This window comes from Poecilia latipinna, unplaced genomic scaffold (assembly GCF_001443285.1).
Source record: "Poecilia latipinna isolate Pla-1442-1.1 unplaced genomic scaffold, P_latipinna-1.0 Scaffold859, whole genome shotgun sequence".
Lineage (NCBI taxonomy): Eukaryota > Metazoa > Chordata > Actinopteri > Cyprinodontiformes > Poeciliidae > Poecilia > Poecilia latipinna.
In genome coordinates, this window is record NW_015113475.1 from 25,930 (window position 1) to 40,556 (window position 14,627).

The following is a 14,627-nucleotide window of genomic DNA, read 5'->3' on the forward strand; positions in this document are numbered from 1 at the left end:
CTATTGTGTATTTGATGCTATTCCTTCTGGGGTGAAAATGTTATTGTCTTCCTCTGTTTAACAATTATTCATTGACCCATTTTTAAGTACAAAAACTAATACATGTATTGAAGAACTAACAATAAGAGATCATATAACCAAACCAGCTTCTACTTCACAATGATATTTGCTAGAAAGAAGTTTGGTTATTGCTGAAAAAATACTTTAATAATAAGACTGGAGAAGTGTCTAAAGATTCTGCATAGATGTTATACTGTTAATAGTAAAATATTTAAATATTACCCAAATGTGCACCCACTGTGTTCATTTTGTCACAACTGCTCTTATACATCTTTTAGCCTACTTTATATCTTCTCTGAGTAAATTTGGTTGGTGTTGGTTATATTTTCATGGTTGTAGGAAACAAGCAGCAGTAAGTTTTCCCCTTAGACTTATAATTACCTGACCAAGTGCTTGTGATGTCACCTTTGAATGAAAGTATAATTTAAAACAGATGCCGCAGGAAGTACACCACACATTAACTTGCACTGGGGGAAAAAAATGGAAGACAATGCATTTTACTTTAAACACGTAAAAGGAAATATATTTTCTTTAAAAATGAAATAACAAAAAGAACATTTTTTTTCCAGAGGAGCTGCTTCTGTCGTTGCAGAGGTAATTTACACAGGACATGAAATAAAACACCACACTGAAAGTGGCCAAAACAGCTGCTACACCACAAGTTCAAACAACTCTCTAGATTTGATGTCATCAGGCCTCCTTCTGACTGCAGGTAGGGGAGCGCTGTGCCACTTTTGGTAAAGTGTGAGAAAGTTATGTCACATACTGAGCTTCTTTTCAGGATTAATATACACTGGCTCTTGGTAATTCACTCGTATGACGTACGCACCATTGAGACATTTACACACAAAATTATTTTCTTGCCTCCAAAACAAGAATACTTTTCATATTTTTAAAGACGACAGGTAACAGTTTCTGAATCAGTGGCTTTAGGGCTGAAAGCTCTTTTCTGTCACTTTAACGAGCAATGGCTCTCCGATGGGCTAGAAGAACACGGTCGTGGCAGTCTGCCTGGCAGAAACCAGGGGTGTGCATAGGTGGTAAGAACGTTTTCCGCCCCCTCCAGGCTCTGGTAAGGCAGGTTCTCCTTTTGGTTTTGGGTCATCTTCCAGTTTTAGAGCCCATCTTTGTTAAAGTCGATGCTTTTCATCTGCTGATTGTGTCTTAAGGAATCGTGTCGGTACCTCCTGATTGCGTTGTGGGGAAGAGGGCAGAATAAAATCAAAGCCAAGGTGACAAAATGTACGCTTTTTTTTGAATGTTTCTTCATGGTCCATTTTGTGCAAACCGACATGTAAACAATAGACCGTCAGTGGTTTGTCAGGGGAGGCATGAAACGACAGCAACAGAGGGATGCAGTGTGCTCCTTCAACAGGCTGAAAGGCACAGAGGGTCAGTGAAATAATAGATAAAGGGGGGGGGGGAAGAGAACCGATTTGCAGTGCTTTTTCCTTCAACCAAACCTACACTGAGAGCTCAGGGAGTTGTCGCCACGGTAGCAGCTTCAGATGTGCTTCAAAGGTCGGCTTGTTTGTCACAGAGGCCAAGGGTCTGGGGGATGTTAGAGAGAACACACAGTACCACAAGAAGTGCCTTCAAAAAGGCCAACACACACACAGGCAACTCCATAGGACTGTTTTATGGTCATGCTTGCTTTTGCCTTTTCCAATATTTTCATCCATCCATCGATTACAAAATGAAAATTACAAAATATCTACTACACTGCTCCACCACTCCCCACCTTCGACTATGAGGACAGAAACATATTCATGTAATTTTATCATTTATATATACACGCATATGTATATATGTACATGTCAATGAGCCTTTCAGGCTATTGAGAGAGATGGGTAGGAGGCGGGATGAAGTGTGCAGTCATTGTTCTTCATTTCCCCACTTTTTAAACATCAGTTTATCTACAGAAACGAGACTAATGAGAGATGCGAGTCGAGGAAGCGACAGAGTTCAGATTCCTGGTGGAGGGAGGAGGACAGGGAGGATGTTTGTCAGTAGACCCAGGAGACGGGAACCCACTGAGCGGTGCTGGACACCAGGTCCACGGCCTCCTCCAGCAGGCGAATGGTGTCATCGATCTCGTTGTTGATGATGGTCTGGTCGAAATAGTGAGCGTAGGTTCGCTGCAGCATCTCTGACTCCTTCTGGAGCCGCTGCAGGGAATCGTCCTGCGGGGTGGAGGACAGAATAGAAAACATATCAACTCTGCCTCCAATTTACCTGCTGAGGAAACCTTCAAAATTCCCTTAATGTTGAGGGGTAAGATGTATTCAGACGAAAGAGTAACACTACAAGTCACACAATAAGGGTCTAATGGAACTTTTTGGGAAATACGAACAAGAAATGTCACTACAGACAAAACTCACACATCCATACTTACAGGCAATTTTCTGCACCACTTTGGGATCTTAGGTGCAAGTGATAAAAAGCATGCCGAAGAAAATACAAACATGCTTAAAACAAGCAGGATATTTATAGTGAGATAAAGCATGAAAGAAAGAAAAAGGTTAGCAAAAGGTGGCTTGACATTTGTTTTCTTTGTTTGAATTCAGTTGGCAGCTTGATTCTCTTAAGATATTCCTTTAATCTCAATGATTGATGAATTGCTTTTGAATCCAAACTAAGAAGTAGGACGTATGTAAACAAGCAGGATCAGAGATATGGGAGACCGTACCTCAGTCATTCCAGGGGTGATGGTGGGGGCCGCAATGAAAACAACATACGGAGCAAACTCTGCGGTCCTCAGGATCTTTAATGCCTGATGGGGAAGAAAAAGCTCGACTTAAAGATGTTATTCTGTCTCACTGACAGATGGCTGACGTCTAATTAATGACGCCTGCATAGAGACCCATTAGCGATAAGATTTGTTATCTTATCACTAATAGGTCTTTGGTCGTAACGGAGTCAACCAAGAGACAGAGTTTAAAATAAATTGCCAGTAACCTGGAAAAATTATCAGGTTGACATGTACTTTTTAAAACTAAAAGCGTTTAATTTGCATATTTATTATCTATTGTGAAGGCCGCCCCAGAGCCAAAGTAAGTCACTCACGTCTCTGTAGATTTAGTGCTTAATTACTTCATCTTTATTGCCAGATTGTCAATGTTGCAAAGTGAAATATTTCTAAAGAAATCAACTCTCTCTCTCCATGCAGTTTTGAGAAAACAGTATTTCATCTCCCCTAGATTGCTTGTTTTTGCATTTTTGTTCAATATTTTAGATTGAAACATTTTTAATATCATTAATATAACTGAGTGAATACAACATCAAACTTTACTTATTTTTCAGAGAAGAGTTTAAGGGTCATAGTTTCAATTTGGAAATGTCTTTTGAACCCTTTCCAGACTGATAGGCGACAGTGACTTTTTCTTGTATCAAGTTTGAAAGATTTGTTCATTTTTGACAGGAACGTCCTCCTGGAGTACCTGCGGCTCCACATCCAGGATGGCGATCATGCCCTGAGCGTGGATTTGCCTGATGGTCTCCAGCCTGGTTCCGTACATGGCGTCCTCATGGCTGCCGTACTCCAAGTAATCGTTGTTGCTGATGTCTTGCATCATCTGGTCATGAGACACAAAGTAGTAGTTCTTCCCGTTCTCCTCGTCCTTCTTGGGAGGCCGAGTGGTGTCTGAACCCAGAGACAAATGGGTGGGTGTCAATTCAAGGACAGGTTGCAAAAACCACCTAAAACATCTGCATGTTCTTACGAGGAATTGGATAGGCAAAGCGGTCTGGGTGTTTGGCAATGAGTGTGTTCTTGATGTGCCGCCTTCCAACTCCATGAGCACCTGAATGTTTACGCAAGACATCAGAGGGTTCATTTAAACAAGAATACAAATGGCTCTGAACACAGAACTAAACTAAGGTAGACTTGACATAAATGGTGTAGTACTTTCAAAATGAGAAAGCTTTTGTTGTAGTTGGCGTATGGCAAGTTTTTTTGGCATTTATTTGAAAGTTTCCAAGACACTCTTTAGGCCATTGTAGATCAAAGAAAAAAATGCCACAGAGGACTAAATGTTGAAAAACCTTGAATATTCTCTGATGTCAAAAAGTTGTACATTTGTATAAAGAAAAGGATATTCTGTTACATTGCAAAGTGAAAACTTTGCATGGAATTCTTTTGTTACAACGCTGGACATTTGTGACAGAAAATCCCAGAATGCCTCTTAAGATTGAAGTGTTGCATTTCTGAGATGTGCATCTCCATTTTTCCAAAGTGTAAGCTTGTGTTACAAATGTGTGAGTTTTTGTTGGGAACATTTAAGAGGCTTTTCTCTCTGCCATTTTTCATGCAAATTTAAAACGTTTTGACATCACAGAATATCATTTTTGGCAGAAATTTCCATGGTCACATTTTTTCCCCCCCACATTTCATTTATCACTGCCCTGATACTTTGTAAGTTTGGCATTTTAATTCACAATGTTAATAACTCTTACAAGTCACGTGGGCTTCTAATCTCCTTTTAGAAACTGAAATGCAATTAGACAAGTGTGGGAAAATATGCTTTCAGGTTTAAGACTCCATGACTCAGTACTTTGTAGTGCTGTTACCACAGCTCTGCTGATTGCAGAAGTCTCTTAATGCGTTACTGTTAAAAGTGGTTTTAGTTCAGTTGAAGAAGAAACTAATAGAGGAAACAAATGTTGAAGAAAATGCTATGGGCCACTACAACAACCCAGTGAAGCAGCAAATGTCTGAATTAATTAGTTGGAAACCAAGAATCTGGGAGTAATTGTGAATTTTTGCTTCAGATTGTATCCACAACTAAACAATACTCTGCTCACTTTTAAATTGGACAAACTACACTGTGGACACAAGTTGTAGCTTATATGTAAAATTTCAGAAACAAACACCAATTAGCAAACTGTGACCCGTTTTGGCATTAGTTCACTGATGGATTCTGACAAAGTACACAGAAAAACACCAAAGAAATATTTTTGAAGTAATTAGAACAATAAAACTCATAACAGAGCACAAGTTGATTTACTTCAAGCGTTCGTTACAGGTAATTATGACTTCAAACAAATTTACATCTTGTTTCAGTTTTTTTTTTACCAAGCAAGACAAGTGTTTTCCTCTTGAACGACGGCAGCTTGACGACCTCCTCGTATGTCACCAGATCTAGTTGATCAAACACTGAAGAACAGAGGAAAAGGCTACATTAGCACGGTTGTTCGTGGTAACTTCATATATATTTAATAACTAGTTATATCAAAACAATGAAGCCCCGATCACGTACTTAATCACTACTTAATCAGTCCTATTTGCAACTAAGCCTCAATCAGATTGAAAAACAGATCAATCTGAATCACATTGCTTTTAACAAATCACATCTGAGCATCTTATAACAAAGCAGTCCTCATTCAAAGTCAAGGAAACATTAGGAAAAAGGACAAAGAGTAAAGAGAAGGAAGAACACCGAACTTTACTTACATGCAGCCATGTCATTGGGTAAGAGACGGCATGAAATATGGACAAAGGGGTGGGAGCGGAAGGGTTAATAAAAGAACAATTCAACTAAAAACACATTAACCACAAACTTTCAACAGCACAAGCTGTTAGTCACTTAAAAACTCAGCAGCATAGCGCAGGGCATTCAGAGGGAAAACACACATGCAGTCTGAACCGTTTCTAAATGCAGCAATGTGATTGGACCAGCTACACTTCACTGCATCGTTAAAACAACTGGCACTACTGAGAAGCACAAAGAGGTTAAATCCTGTCTCACAAGTCAAACTTTTCACTACTTTCAAATCTTTACATATTTATTATTGTATGAACATTCAGGCAAGTTAAAAAGAGGTAGTCGTTTTTCTTACCTGCGTTGTGCTTGGCCAGATATTTATCTTTGTACTGTTTCTTCTTCTTGCCAAACCAGGTGCAGCTGGCCTGCTGCTCCTGCTTGGTCTTCTCCATAGCTATACACGCTACACGCCTGAAGACACAAAAGCAACGTAACTTTAACTTAAATTTATCTCTACATATTTTAAACATCTTCTTTAAAGAATTCTAAGACTTCTTTTTTTTTTTTTTAAATTGTTCTCACCACTCTTGCAGCTCCGGCGAGGGGATGAGGCCTGCCGTGCCGTTCTTGGTGTTCTCCAGCTTTCCCTGCCACCAGTTGTGGTCGTCCTTGGAGATGATCTGGATAATATCGCCAACGCGGAAGCGAATGCCTGCCTCCTTACAAGGGATAAGGTCATCCTTCGCCGGGTCGTACTCAAACTGAGCACGTACGTAAATCTGCAGGCGCAACACAGAGAGACCCGAGTGTTTTACCTACTGACATGGCACAGAATGATCCTGCAGTCATGAGAGAAGAGGATTTGCAAAGCTGCTTGTATAAAAAAAAAAAGAGAACTGCAAAATTGTTAAGAAAGAAAGCTACTGGAAGCTCAGGTGTATATAAGCCGAAGCAGGAAGAGAAGCGCACACATGGACAGAGATGATTGTACGAAGAGCTGTTCTGCGTCTTTGCCTGCGGATGTGTCCGTTTGGGTTGATGGCGTGTGCACCAATTGTTTTGTGGCCTTTCACCACCACTAGTGAAGGTTTGAGAAGCAGCACGGGATCAGAACAACACTGTGATGACGTACCAAACTGTGCAGTGTGAAATGGCGGGAGCTGGGATCTACTTCTACAAAAAAACGGTGGGGGAGGGAGGGAGATCCACTTGGTTTTACTTCTTACCTTGATGGACAATTTGTCCTTGATGGCAGGTCTGGAGATCTAAGGGGTTGAGAGCATCACACACACATGTATCATGCAGTAGAAAAAGAAAATTGGCGCTCATAAACAAAGGAAGTGTGATGGGGACCCATTAGAGGATGTTATGTACAAATATCCGTACTGCATTTTATACGTCTGTGTGTGTGATGTTGGAATACAATCAAAGAAGCCTGCCTTGTGTACACATTTAGAAAAATTGCAAGGAGGGGAACCGACAGACTAGAGTGCAGCTATGCTAAGATAGAACAGCGAGTTTCACCTGACGGCCTTTGGGCTGAATCGTCGAAGGCAAATCCTGAGGGAGAACAAAAATATGCAGTCAGATAAGGTATGCTTTTATTTTGATACACTTTTCTCATAAGGTGTTGAATCCTTCTAAAATTTGAAGAGAGAAAATGAGTCAAACATACCAGGATGGAGCTGGTGACACTAGCATGACCATTTGCAGGTGACTGGCGAGACAAATCTGGCGACTCCTTCTGCATCAGCAAATCCAAAAAGAACAAATTATTTCCCCGTCGGACGCAAGAAAGAAAACCTTCATTCTGTCTGCCGTACCTCACATGACATTGACTGGGAGCGGTAACTGGGTACAATCTTAAAAGTGATGCTGCCTCTCATTTCCCTCTGTGGAGATCAGATTACATCATTTCAACATTCAAGCAAAAAACAAAACTAAAATCACTGAGATATGCAAATCCGCATCTTGGTAGCACTACATAACACATAGGCTAACCACTAACTACTGTTAGTTTTTTTTGCCTGGAGGTAAGAGAGTTAGATATACAACTTACCTCAAACTTTCTAGGAGGTTTGATAAAACTGCTAGTTAATTTTCCGACATTAAGACTTGTGTTTTCTAAAATTTAGCTGAACAATTTACAGATTTTACCAAGAACTTTTGTGGTGCTTTTGAATTACTCTCACAGAAAATTAGTGCTAAAAAAATCTCACTTTCATTCTATAGTTCATACTGGACAAAAACCGTTTTAAATATTTAACTTGGGTGATGTGACGTACCAGCATCTTCTGCAGCTGTTCTACCGTCTGATTGGCTACGCTGATGCCATTGATCTCTCGAATCTCATCTCCAACATGCAGCGTCCCTGAGGAAGAAATGCAATTAAAATAGATCCAGATTGAAAAGACTTGGATAAACTCTAATGAGCACATACCTTGTCTGTGAATCATTCCACCATGCATGATACGCGCCACAATACAGTGGTTGAGGTCATTCATTTTAAGAGTAATGCCCTACAACACAAAGAGGAACAGATCAACCACAGAAGATCATAATGACGAAATGTAAAATGTGTGTTTCTCTATTTACAAACCATTGGCTCGTCTGTGTTTTTCTGGAACTGGACCAGCCGGACCCTGGTCACATTCTCCAGGTCCATGTCCCCGTTGGTGCTGTCTGGGGAGTCTCCGTTCAGGTAAGGGGAAGTGGGTGGCGGGGTGACCCTCAGAGCCTCGTCACTGTAAACCTCGTGCGCCACCACATCATGTGTCTGCAGCAGAGCCTGGGTGGGCAGAGATCATCCAGAAGGCTGAGATCGCAGAACAACAACCGGATATTCCAAGTCATAGCCATTTGCCTCACTACGTCAATGAGAAATCAGAGATTCTAACATTAGGAGAGGCATGGTTTTCCTCATGCTGCCACTTTAAATCCTTTTGCATTCACTCTGCTAGCAGCAGAGGTAAAATGTCTGTCAGGATGACAATCCGAGTCTGTTCGGGTCAGAGAGCAGAGCAGCCTAATTGGATTGAACCAAATCTGAGGCGTGACGGCTTTGGTAAGGGTCACACACTGGCTCAGCACAGGGACACACCTTATGATGCCACCACAGCAGCGCAATACAACCACTAGCCTTAGTTTACAAAAAAAAACAAAAACAAAAAAACACATCTACACAACTGAATAAAGAGTTAAAAACAAGCCACTAAGCCATTTTACTACCTTGATTTCTTCACAGATTCCAGACTCAACAGCGTCCTCCTCAGGTCTGTTCAGGACCTACAATAGTTCCCCGTTTCTCACGGCGGTTCTCACAGCAAAATCTCAAAATGTAACCACACCGTATTCAGGTTTACAGCAGAGCACCTAATGACTCGCTCTGTGCGTCGCTTCCTCTGCATGCGTCTATCACCCACTGGGGCTTCGCCAAGCTCAGGTGCTAAGCAGCTTTGTGTGGATTGTCAAAAGAGCCCTGGCGTCTGACACACCGGGTCACAGTAACACACACCAATAAGCCCACACTCGACGCAACATGGATCTCTTTGAGAATTAGGAGTGGCTGTTGTGTTAAATGATCCTACCATGAAGTGCGGCTGTGTGAGGATCCTCCTGAGCTCCTTGGCTTCCATGTTCTCCGGGTAACAGGCGATGGTTTCCAGTACCTGCGCAGACATTAGGTGTGTTATTTTGTAGCGTTTAGATCATAAAATGGATAGCGTGTGAAAATCGACTGCCTCACCTCTTTGGCTCTCTGCACTCCGTCACTTGGAGGGTTTCTAATCTGAGGGGACGACCTGGTGTTGATTTTGTCATACAGCTGAAAAACATAATGACGACAATACAGACCAAGGATGCCAACAAAAGCAACAATTTAAACATATTCCTGATTGATTCTGACACCTAGTGGGCAGTTTTGATATTATAGAGGTAAGGTAATTTTATTTATATAGAACATTTTCAGCAACAAGGCAATTCAAAGTGCTTTACATGAGTTAAAAGGAAATGCAAACAAAATAAACCAAAGGAAAGAAAAAAGAGGAAAAAGGTTGAGATGAACTCACATCTAACAGGGTGTGGAGGTGCTGATCCTGGAAGACGCTGTGCAGGAAGTCCATGTCTTTCTCACTGCAGTCCGTCAACGCATGAATCTCCTCTAGACTGTCCAAAACCTGCGATACTGCCCCTGAGCACACATGCATGCACACGTTATACCATCATCCTGACTGTAGCCAAACATAAACATTCACAAAGATACAAAGCATTCAGCACTAGACAAACACGAAAACACCAAACATCTAGTCACAGACAAAGGTTGCAACATCTACAAACGAGCAAAAGGAAAAAGTGCCACTCACAAAAAAGAGCACAAAAGTAAGGAGTCACAACACAGAAAAACACACATACACAAAACTATTTAACCCCCAAGTACCTGCTGCATCGCCCATACATGCAGCAAAACCAGAGAAACAGCGGTACATGGCATCAATAGAAAAGTCAGAGGAAAGTCACTTCAAAAAGTCACAGTTTGGGAAAGGGGCAGTGGGCAGTACACTCAAGAAAAATATGTGGAAAATAAATCAGGAAAGAGTTGGGATCTGATTTATGGATTGTGGAACACACACCCTCTAAGATAAACCTTAAACTGCACATAGCAGCTAATTACATCAAACATATTCACACACCTTGAACTTTTATCACATTAATCTATTTTGTATGACAAACTGGTAACAAGAAAAATGATACTTCTAAAGTTCTAGCTCAAATTTTCTCTTGTTTGCTTCTCTAATGGTCTGCTTGCTTGGCCTTTTGGCCTAGGTCATGTTTTGCAATGCAAGAACTGCATGTGACTCATAAAACCAAAGAAGAAGTGTTTAATAGTAAAAGCAATAAGAAAATGTAATTTTAGAAGTTATTTTATCTTGTATATTTTCAAGCATAGAATATCAACAGAAGTCTTTAAAATTAACTTCAAACTATGTGCTTTATGTTAAATGGCCTATGGATATTAGTTCATTTTCTATATTTATGGAAAAAGTTCAATCAGTTGTCATTTTTTTCTCACTATGATGAAACAAGCATTTTAGGTCAACTTCAAAATTATATACACATTTAATAAAATGTGTATATAATTTATTCTTTTTTTTTTTTTTGCAGCTCTAAACAAATTTCACTTTGTAGAAGTGAGGTCAAAAGTGACTCTTTGCATTGCAAAGGTTGCTAACCTTTGACCTCTATGTGCAAAGACTTTGTGCAAAAGTTCTAGAAGTATGAATACTTTTTACAAGATGCTACATCCAAAGCTCCAAAAGAGCAATTATTTAAAAATGTATCCAGTCACATATATTAATTCAGCTTAAAGGTGGCATCATAATGGGTGATGTTAGATGAACGAAGTTAAAAAAACAAAATTAAAGAAGTTCTGTTAAATGGTTAGATCAACATTTTCCCCAACTTTACATTAAAATTTAGCACAAAATGCAGCTGAAGAGGTGATATAAAGAAGTCTAATTTAATAATGTAGCACCATGGTTGCATTTAAGGGAAAAACAAAATACAGCAGGGGCAAGCATGCAAATTTACTCATTAATAACAGTATGAAAAAAATTGTACATGTGTGTTTACATGCATCACATGATTAATATAAAGCAAATTCATATCTATACTGATGATTTCTGTTCTTAAAGTTTTTCTAAAGATGCGTGTAAACAAATCGTCTTTACGGTTCAGAGGGAAAGCATTTGGAATCAAAGAAAAAAAAAAGGTTACATCAGATTTCTCAAAAGGGTAGACAGAAAAATAAACGCTGAGGGAGACACAGGAGGATGGAGTTAGTGTTTGCATCATTCAACACCAACATGAAGGAAAATGCATCTATAATGCAAAGTGGTGCAATGAGAACACTCTAAGGATGGGTAGGAGGGGGATACGTACTTTCAGCAGCTAGCAGTCCTACAGACAGCAGAGCAGAAAAAAAAAACAGAACACCACAAAAAAGAGAGGCTAAGATTAGAGGAGGTTTGCTGCAACATGTGGATTTAGAGATTGAGGGGAAAACAGAGGGATCTAGAGCTGGTCAACCTGTCTGGAGCTCTGCAGGAGCTAAAATAAACCTCAAGGAAGTGTGGTTGCTACAGAGTGCCGACCTCAGCAGGACGGACACGGTTGATGCTTTTAGTTTGTCTGGCTGAGCCATTCATCAGGCGACACTAAAACACGCCTGCTCTTTGTTGCAGGATGTGAGAGCGCACACACAGGGTTTCAATATGCCAATATAGAGACTTCTTATTGCAGGAAGTGAAAGTCAGAGGAAGAGACAGAGAAGTGAGGCTGTTGGGTAATATACATTTTTCCATTACAACAGGGAAGTTCTGCTGCTACAGCTGACCGTCACACCAGGGAAGAAACCAGAAGTGTTGAAATTGATGTTTTGTTTTGTTTTTTTTTTATTTACTGCACACACTGGTGTGTATATTGATGGGGAGAACAAGATGAGGTGGCGACCTGGTTTACCTGAGGAGGTGGGGTCATCTGAGAAGTCATGGAGCTCCTCTGGAGGGTCCCCATAGTAGGAGTTAAATTTGTGGCTGGAAACAGCAGCCAGCACTGCACCCTGTGAAACAGACAGCAGATCAAACAGGTACTACATGAAACCTGCGCAGACCCTTGTGTGCATGAAACCTCAAGAGGGTGTACTTTTTTCCCCCTCTTAACTCGTTCAGAGAAAAGCTTTTGCCAAGAATCTAAATGTGGGTTACTGAAGGCAGCTGCACAGAGCAGCAGAGGTGTCACTTCCTCTTATCACCAATCATGCTGATCCTACTAGTTTCTAATCTGGGCTTCAAAATCAGCAGTCTGCTGACCTTCAGCTTCCTCCTGGCATTGAACTTCCTCAGCTGCTCCACCGTCTCCGGCAGGTGGATCTTGTAGGCGTACCTGTCCCTCTCCTAGAGTTGGAAACGTGCAGAGATAAAAAAGCAGATGAGGCTGCAGCTGTATGGAATGGATGTGAAAGCAACGCTGTGGTTTTGAGCGAGAGGAAGTGTTTTTTGAGTCAGCATCAAAAAGAGCCCGTGTCTGAAAGGTGACTGTGAAAAGCCAACCTTTCCTCCTTCTGCCTTATTCTTATTTTGTAGTTGCTGATTTGATTTAGGAACATTTTTAACACCAGTTGCACCAGTGTGTGTGTTTCACCTTCAGCCAGGGGTGGTTCAGGGCCTCGTAGACCGTGATTCTCTCTGCAGGGTCCAGCATCAACATGCGCCTCACCAGGTCCTTGGCGCTCTCAGAGATGTGAGCCCACTGGCGAGGGTTCATCTGCACAAACATGTTCAGAATCACCTGAAACTTGTCACCGTGACAAGAAAAAAAAAGTCGATTTTGAAAACATTTGCGACTCTTAGAAGAAAGCAAAAAGAAGAAGTCTTGTTCACCACAAGGGACATATAGAACACCGCAAGCATGTGAGAGAAGGTTGCCTGCTCAAATTATCACGATTTTGGCCTCATATGGTGAAAAACAGAACAAGTTGCCCTCCATAATCGCCACCACATGATGGTGGTTGAATCATGGTCGGTGTTATGTCCAAACATAAACAGAAACAAAGTTACACCCTATTGTATAACCCTATAGCAGCCCTAGAAACAGAACTAGAGCTGCTTTGGTTAACCATAGAATGTGGGAATGGCCTAGTTAAGGTCCAGACCAAAATAGAGATTAAAAAAAAAAAAAAAACTTAAACTGATGTTTTAAAGAAGATTTCCTACCACTCTGATCTTTAGAAAAGAAGAAGGGAGTGATATGAACATCACTATCAATTTTCTGATTTTTATTTTACAGCTGAGTCAAACAATTTTGCCCACTTTGACCATGAAAAAGAGAGACAGTTGCACAGTGGAGTGGGTCAGGTTAAATGTTTGGCCTCTGGTTTCATCATTGTAACACCTACAGTGCAGCTTTGATCCATCTTCTGAAGTGTTTTTTTTTTTAGACATGACAAAACCAAATCATGCTTTGGCCTCCTCTAGTGACGCATTTGAACAGGTAAGGGACAATGAGCAAAAATATGATGGGCCAGTGATTTATGTAGCTTTAACGTCTACTAGTGTGACTGTTTATGACATTTTTCAAAAGTTTTGAACATTGATGCATTACCTTGTATTTGCCCTTAATGATGGCCTCAAACAGGCGCTCCTTGGTGCCATAGAAAGGCAGGCAGCCGGAGAGCAGGATGAAGAGGATGACCCCACAGCCCCACACATCCACGGGTTTACCGTATGGTTCCCTTTTCACCACCTCCGGGGCCATGAAGTGAGGCGTACCGACCCGACCTGACGATGGGAGGGAAAGACACACGGCAATAAAACACAGCCACGAGGAATCAAGAGAGGAAATTAAATCAGAGGCAGAGGTTGTGAAGAGATAACGACTGTAGAGGATGTGAAAGTGCAACAGCTGCAACAAATGGACTGGTTGGGTTTAGTTGGCCTGTGTTTAGATACAAAATGCAATGAGTGTTTCTCTGTACAGAGGTGTTTTGCTTTAAAGACCACATTCACCACACTAGCATAACAAAATGAGCAATTTCAGTTTTCCTGTCTGGTTAACTTCAGAAAAGTTGAATCACACAGATTAAAGATGAAAAGGAAGAGGAGGAGATTGAGATGCAGAGATGTTTTTTCCCCTAGAAGGAAGATTTACACTTGCAGCAGCTTTTAATCAGCCAAATGTGATAAATTACAATGAAATTAAAATGCATATTGTGTAGAAAGAAAACAAGTTGCAGCTCAAGTATTAAAGCCATTTACAACATTCTGGTATTTTGATAAGAAGGTTTTCTTGGCACAGACACAATATTTTTATTTTGCCATATTGATTTCCCTTTTCTAAACTAGTTGACAGTGTTGAGAATCATTGTGCAGTTGTTACCAAATTCAAAGTGTAGGTTTTTGACACATTGATGTTCCAGCAAAAGTCAGTTCTTTGGTGATTTCTGGGATTTTTCTGATCATTCAAACCAATTTTATTTTAGCAAAAAATTGACAGTTTAGCGTCAAACGATTAAAAAGTTGAACTAAGAAC

General features: G+C 40.7%; 1 protein-coding gene and 1 long non-coding RNA gene across 15 annotated transcripts in view; both read right to left on the reverse strand.

Moving 5' to 3' along the window:
* Positions 1 to 1,027: 1,027 nt before the first annotated feature.
* The window catches only part of LOC106956946 (peripheral plasma membrane protein CASK-like), a 36,116-nt gene continuing 22,516 nt past the window's right edge, over positions 1,028 to 14,627 (reverse strand). For 2 of the 14 annotated variants that reach the window (XM_015048065.1, XM_015048064.1), the window contains 23 exons: positions 13,701 to 13,876; positions 12,741 to 12,863; positions 12,410 to 12,493; positions 12,060 to 12,159; positions 11,481 to 11,498; positions 9,611 to 9,735; positions 9,289 to 9,366; positions 9,131 to 9,211; positions 8,143 to 8,331; positions 7,984 to 8,062; positions 7,829 to 7,914; positions 7,367 to 7,435; positions 7,219 to 7,287; positions 7,068 to 7,103; positions 6,770 to 6,808; positions 6,126 to 6,322; positions 5,899 to 6,014; positions 5,135 to 5,215; positions 3,783 to 3,863; positions 3,501 to 3,703; positions 2,750 to 2,833; positions 2,456 to 2,482; positions 1,028 to 2,243 (listed from right to left, as the gene is read on the reverse strand). In XM_015048065.1, the coding sequence (XP_014903551.1) occupies positions 2,067 to 2,243; positions 2,456 to 2,482; positions 2,750 to 2,833; positions 3,501 to 3,703; positions 3,783 to 3,863; positions 5,135 to 5,215; positions 5,899 to 6,014; positions 6,126 to 6,322; positions 6,770 to 6,808; positions 7,068 to 7,103; positions 7,219 to 7,287; positions 7,367 to 7,435; positions 7,829 to 7,914; positions 7,984 to 8,062; positions 8,143 to 8,331; positions 9,131 to 9,211; positions 9,289 to 9,366; positions 9,611 to 9,735; positions 11,481 to 11,498; positions 12,060 to 12,159; positions 12,410 to 12,493; positions 12,741 to 12,863; positions 13,701 to 13,876 (2,318 nt within the window). In that variant the 3' untranslated portion in view covers positions 1,028 to 2,066. The remainder of the gene's footprint in view (positions 2,244 to 2,455; positions 2,483 to 2,749; positions 2,834 to 3,500; positions 3,704 to 3,782; positions 3,864 to 5,134; positions 5,216 to 5,898; positions 6,015 to 6,125; positions 6,323 to 6,769; positions 6,809 to 7,067; positions 7,104 to 7,218; positions 7,288 to 7,366; positions 7,436 to 7,828; positions 7,915 to 7,983; positions 8,063 to 8,142; positions 8,332 to 9,130; positions 9,212 to 9,288; positions 9,367 to 9,610; positions 9,736 to 11,480; positions 11,499 to 12,059; positions 12,160 to 12,409; positions 12,494 to 12,740; positions 12,864 to 13,700; positions 13,877 to 14,627) is intronic. The other 12 variants (XM_015048066.1, XM_015048067.1, XM_015048068.1 and 9 more) reach the window with 12 other exon arrangements.
* On the reverse strand, positions 3,864 to 5,126 carry LOC106956948 (uncharacterized). Its single transcript, XR_001426861.1, has 2 exons — positions 4,795 to 5,126; positions 3,864 to 4,734 (listed from the first exon to the last, which is right to left on the reverse strand). It is a non-coding gene; the product is annotated as an uncharacterized LOC106956948 (long non-coding RNA).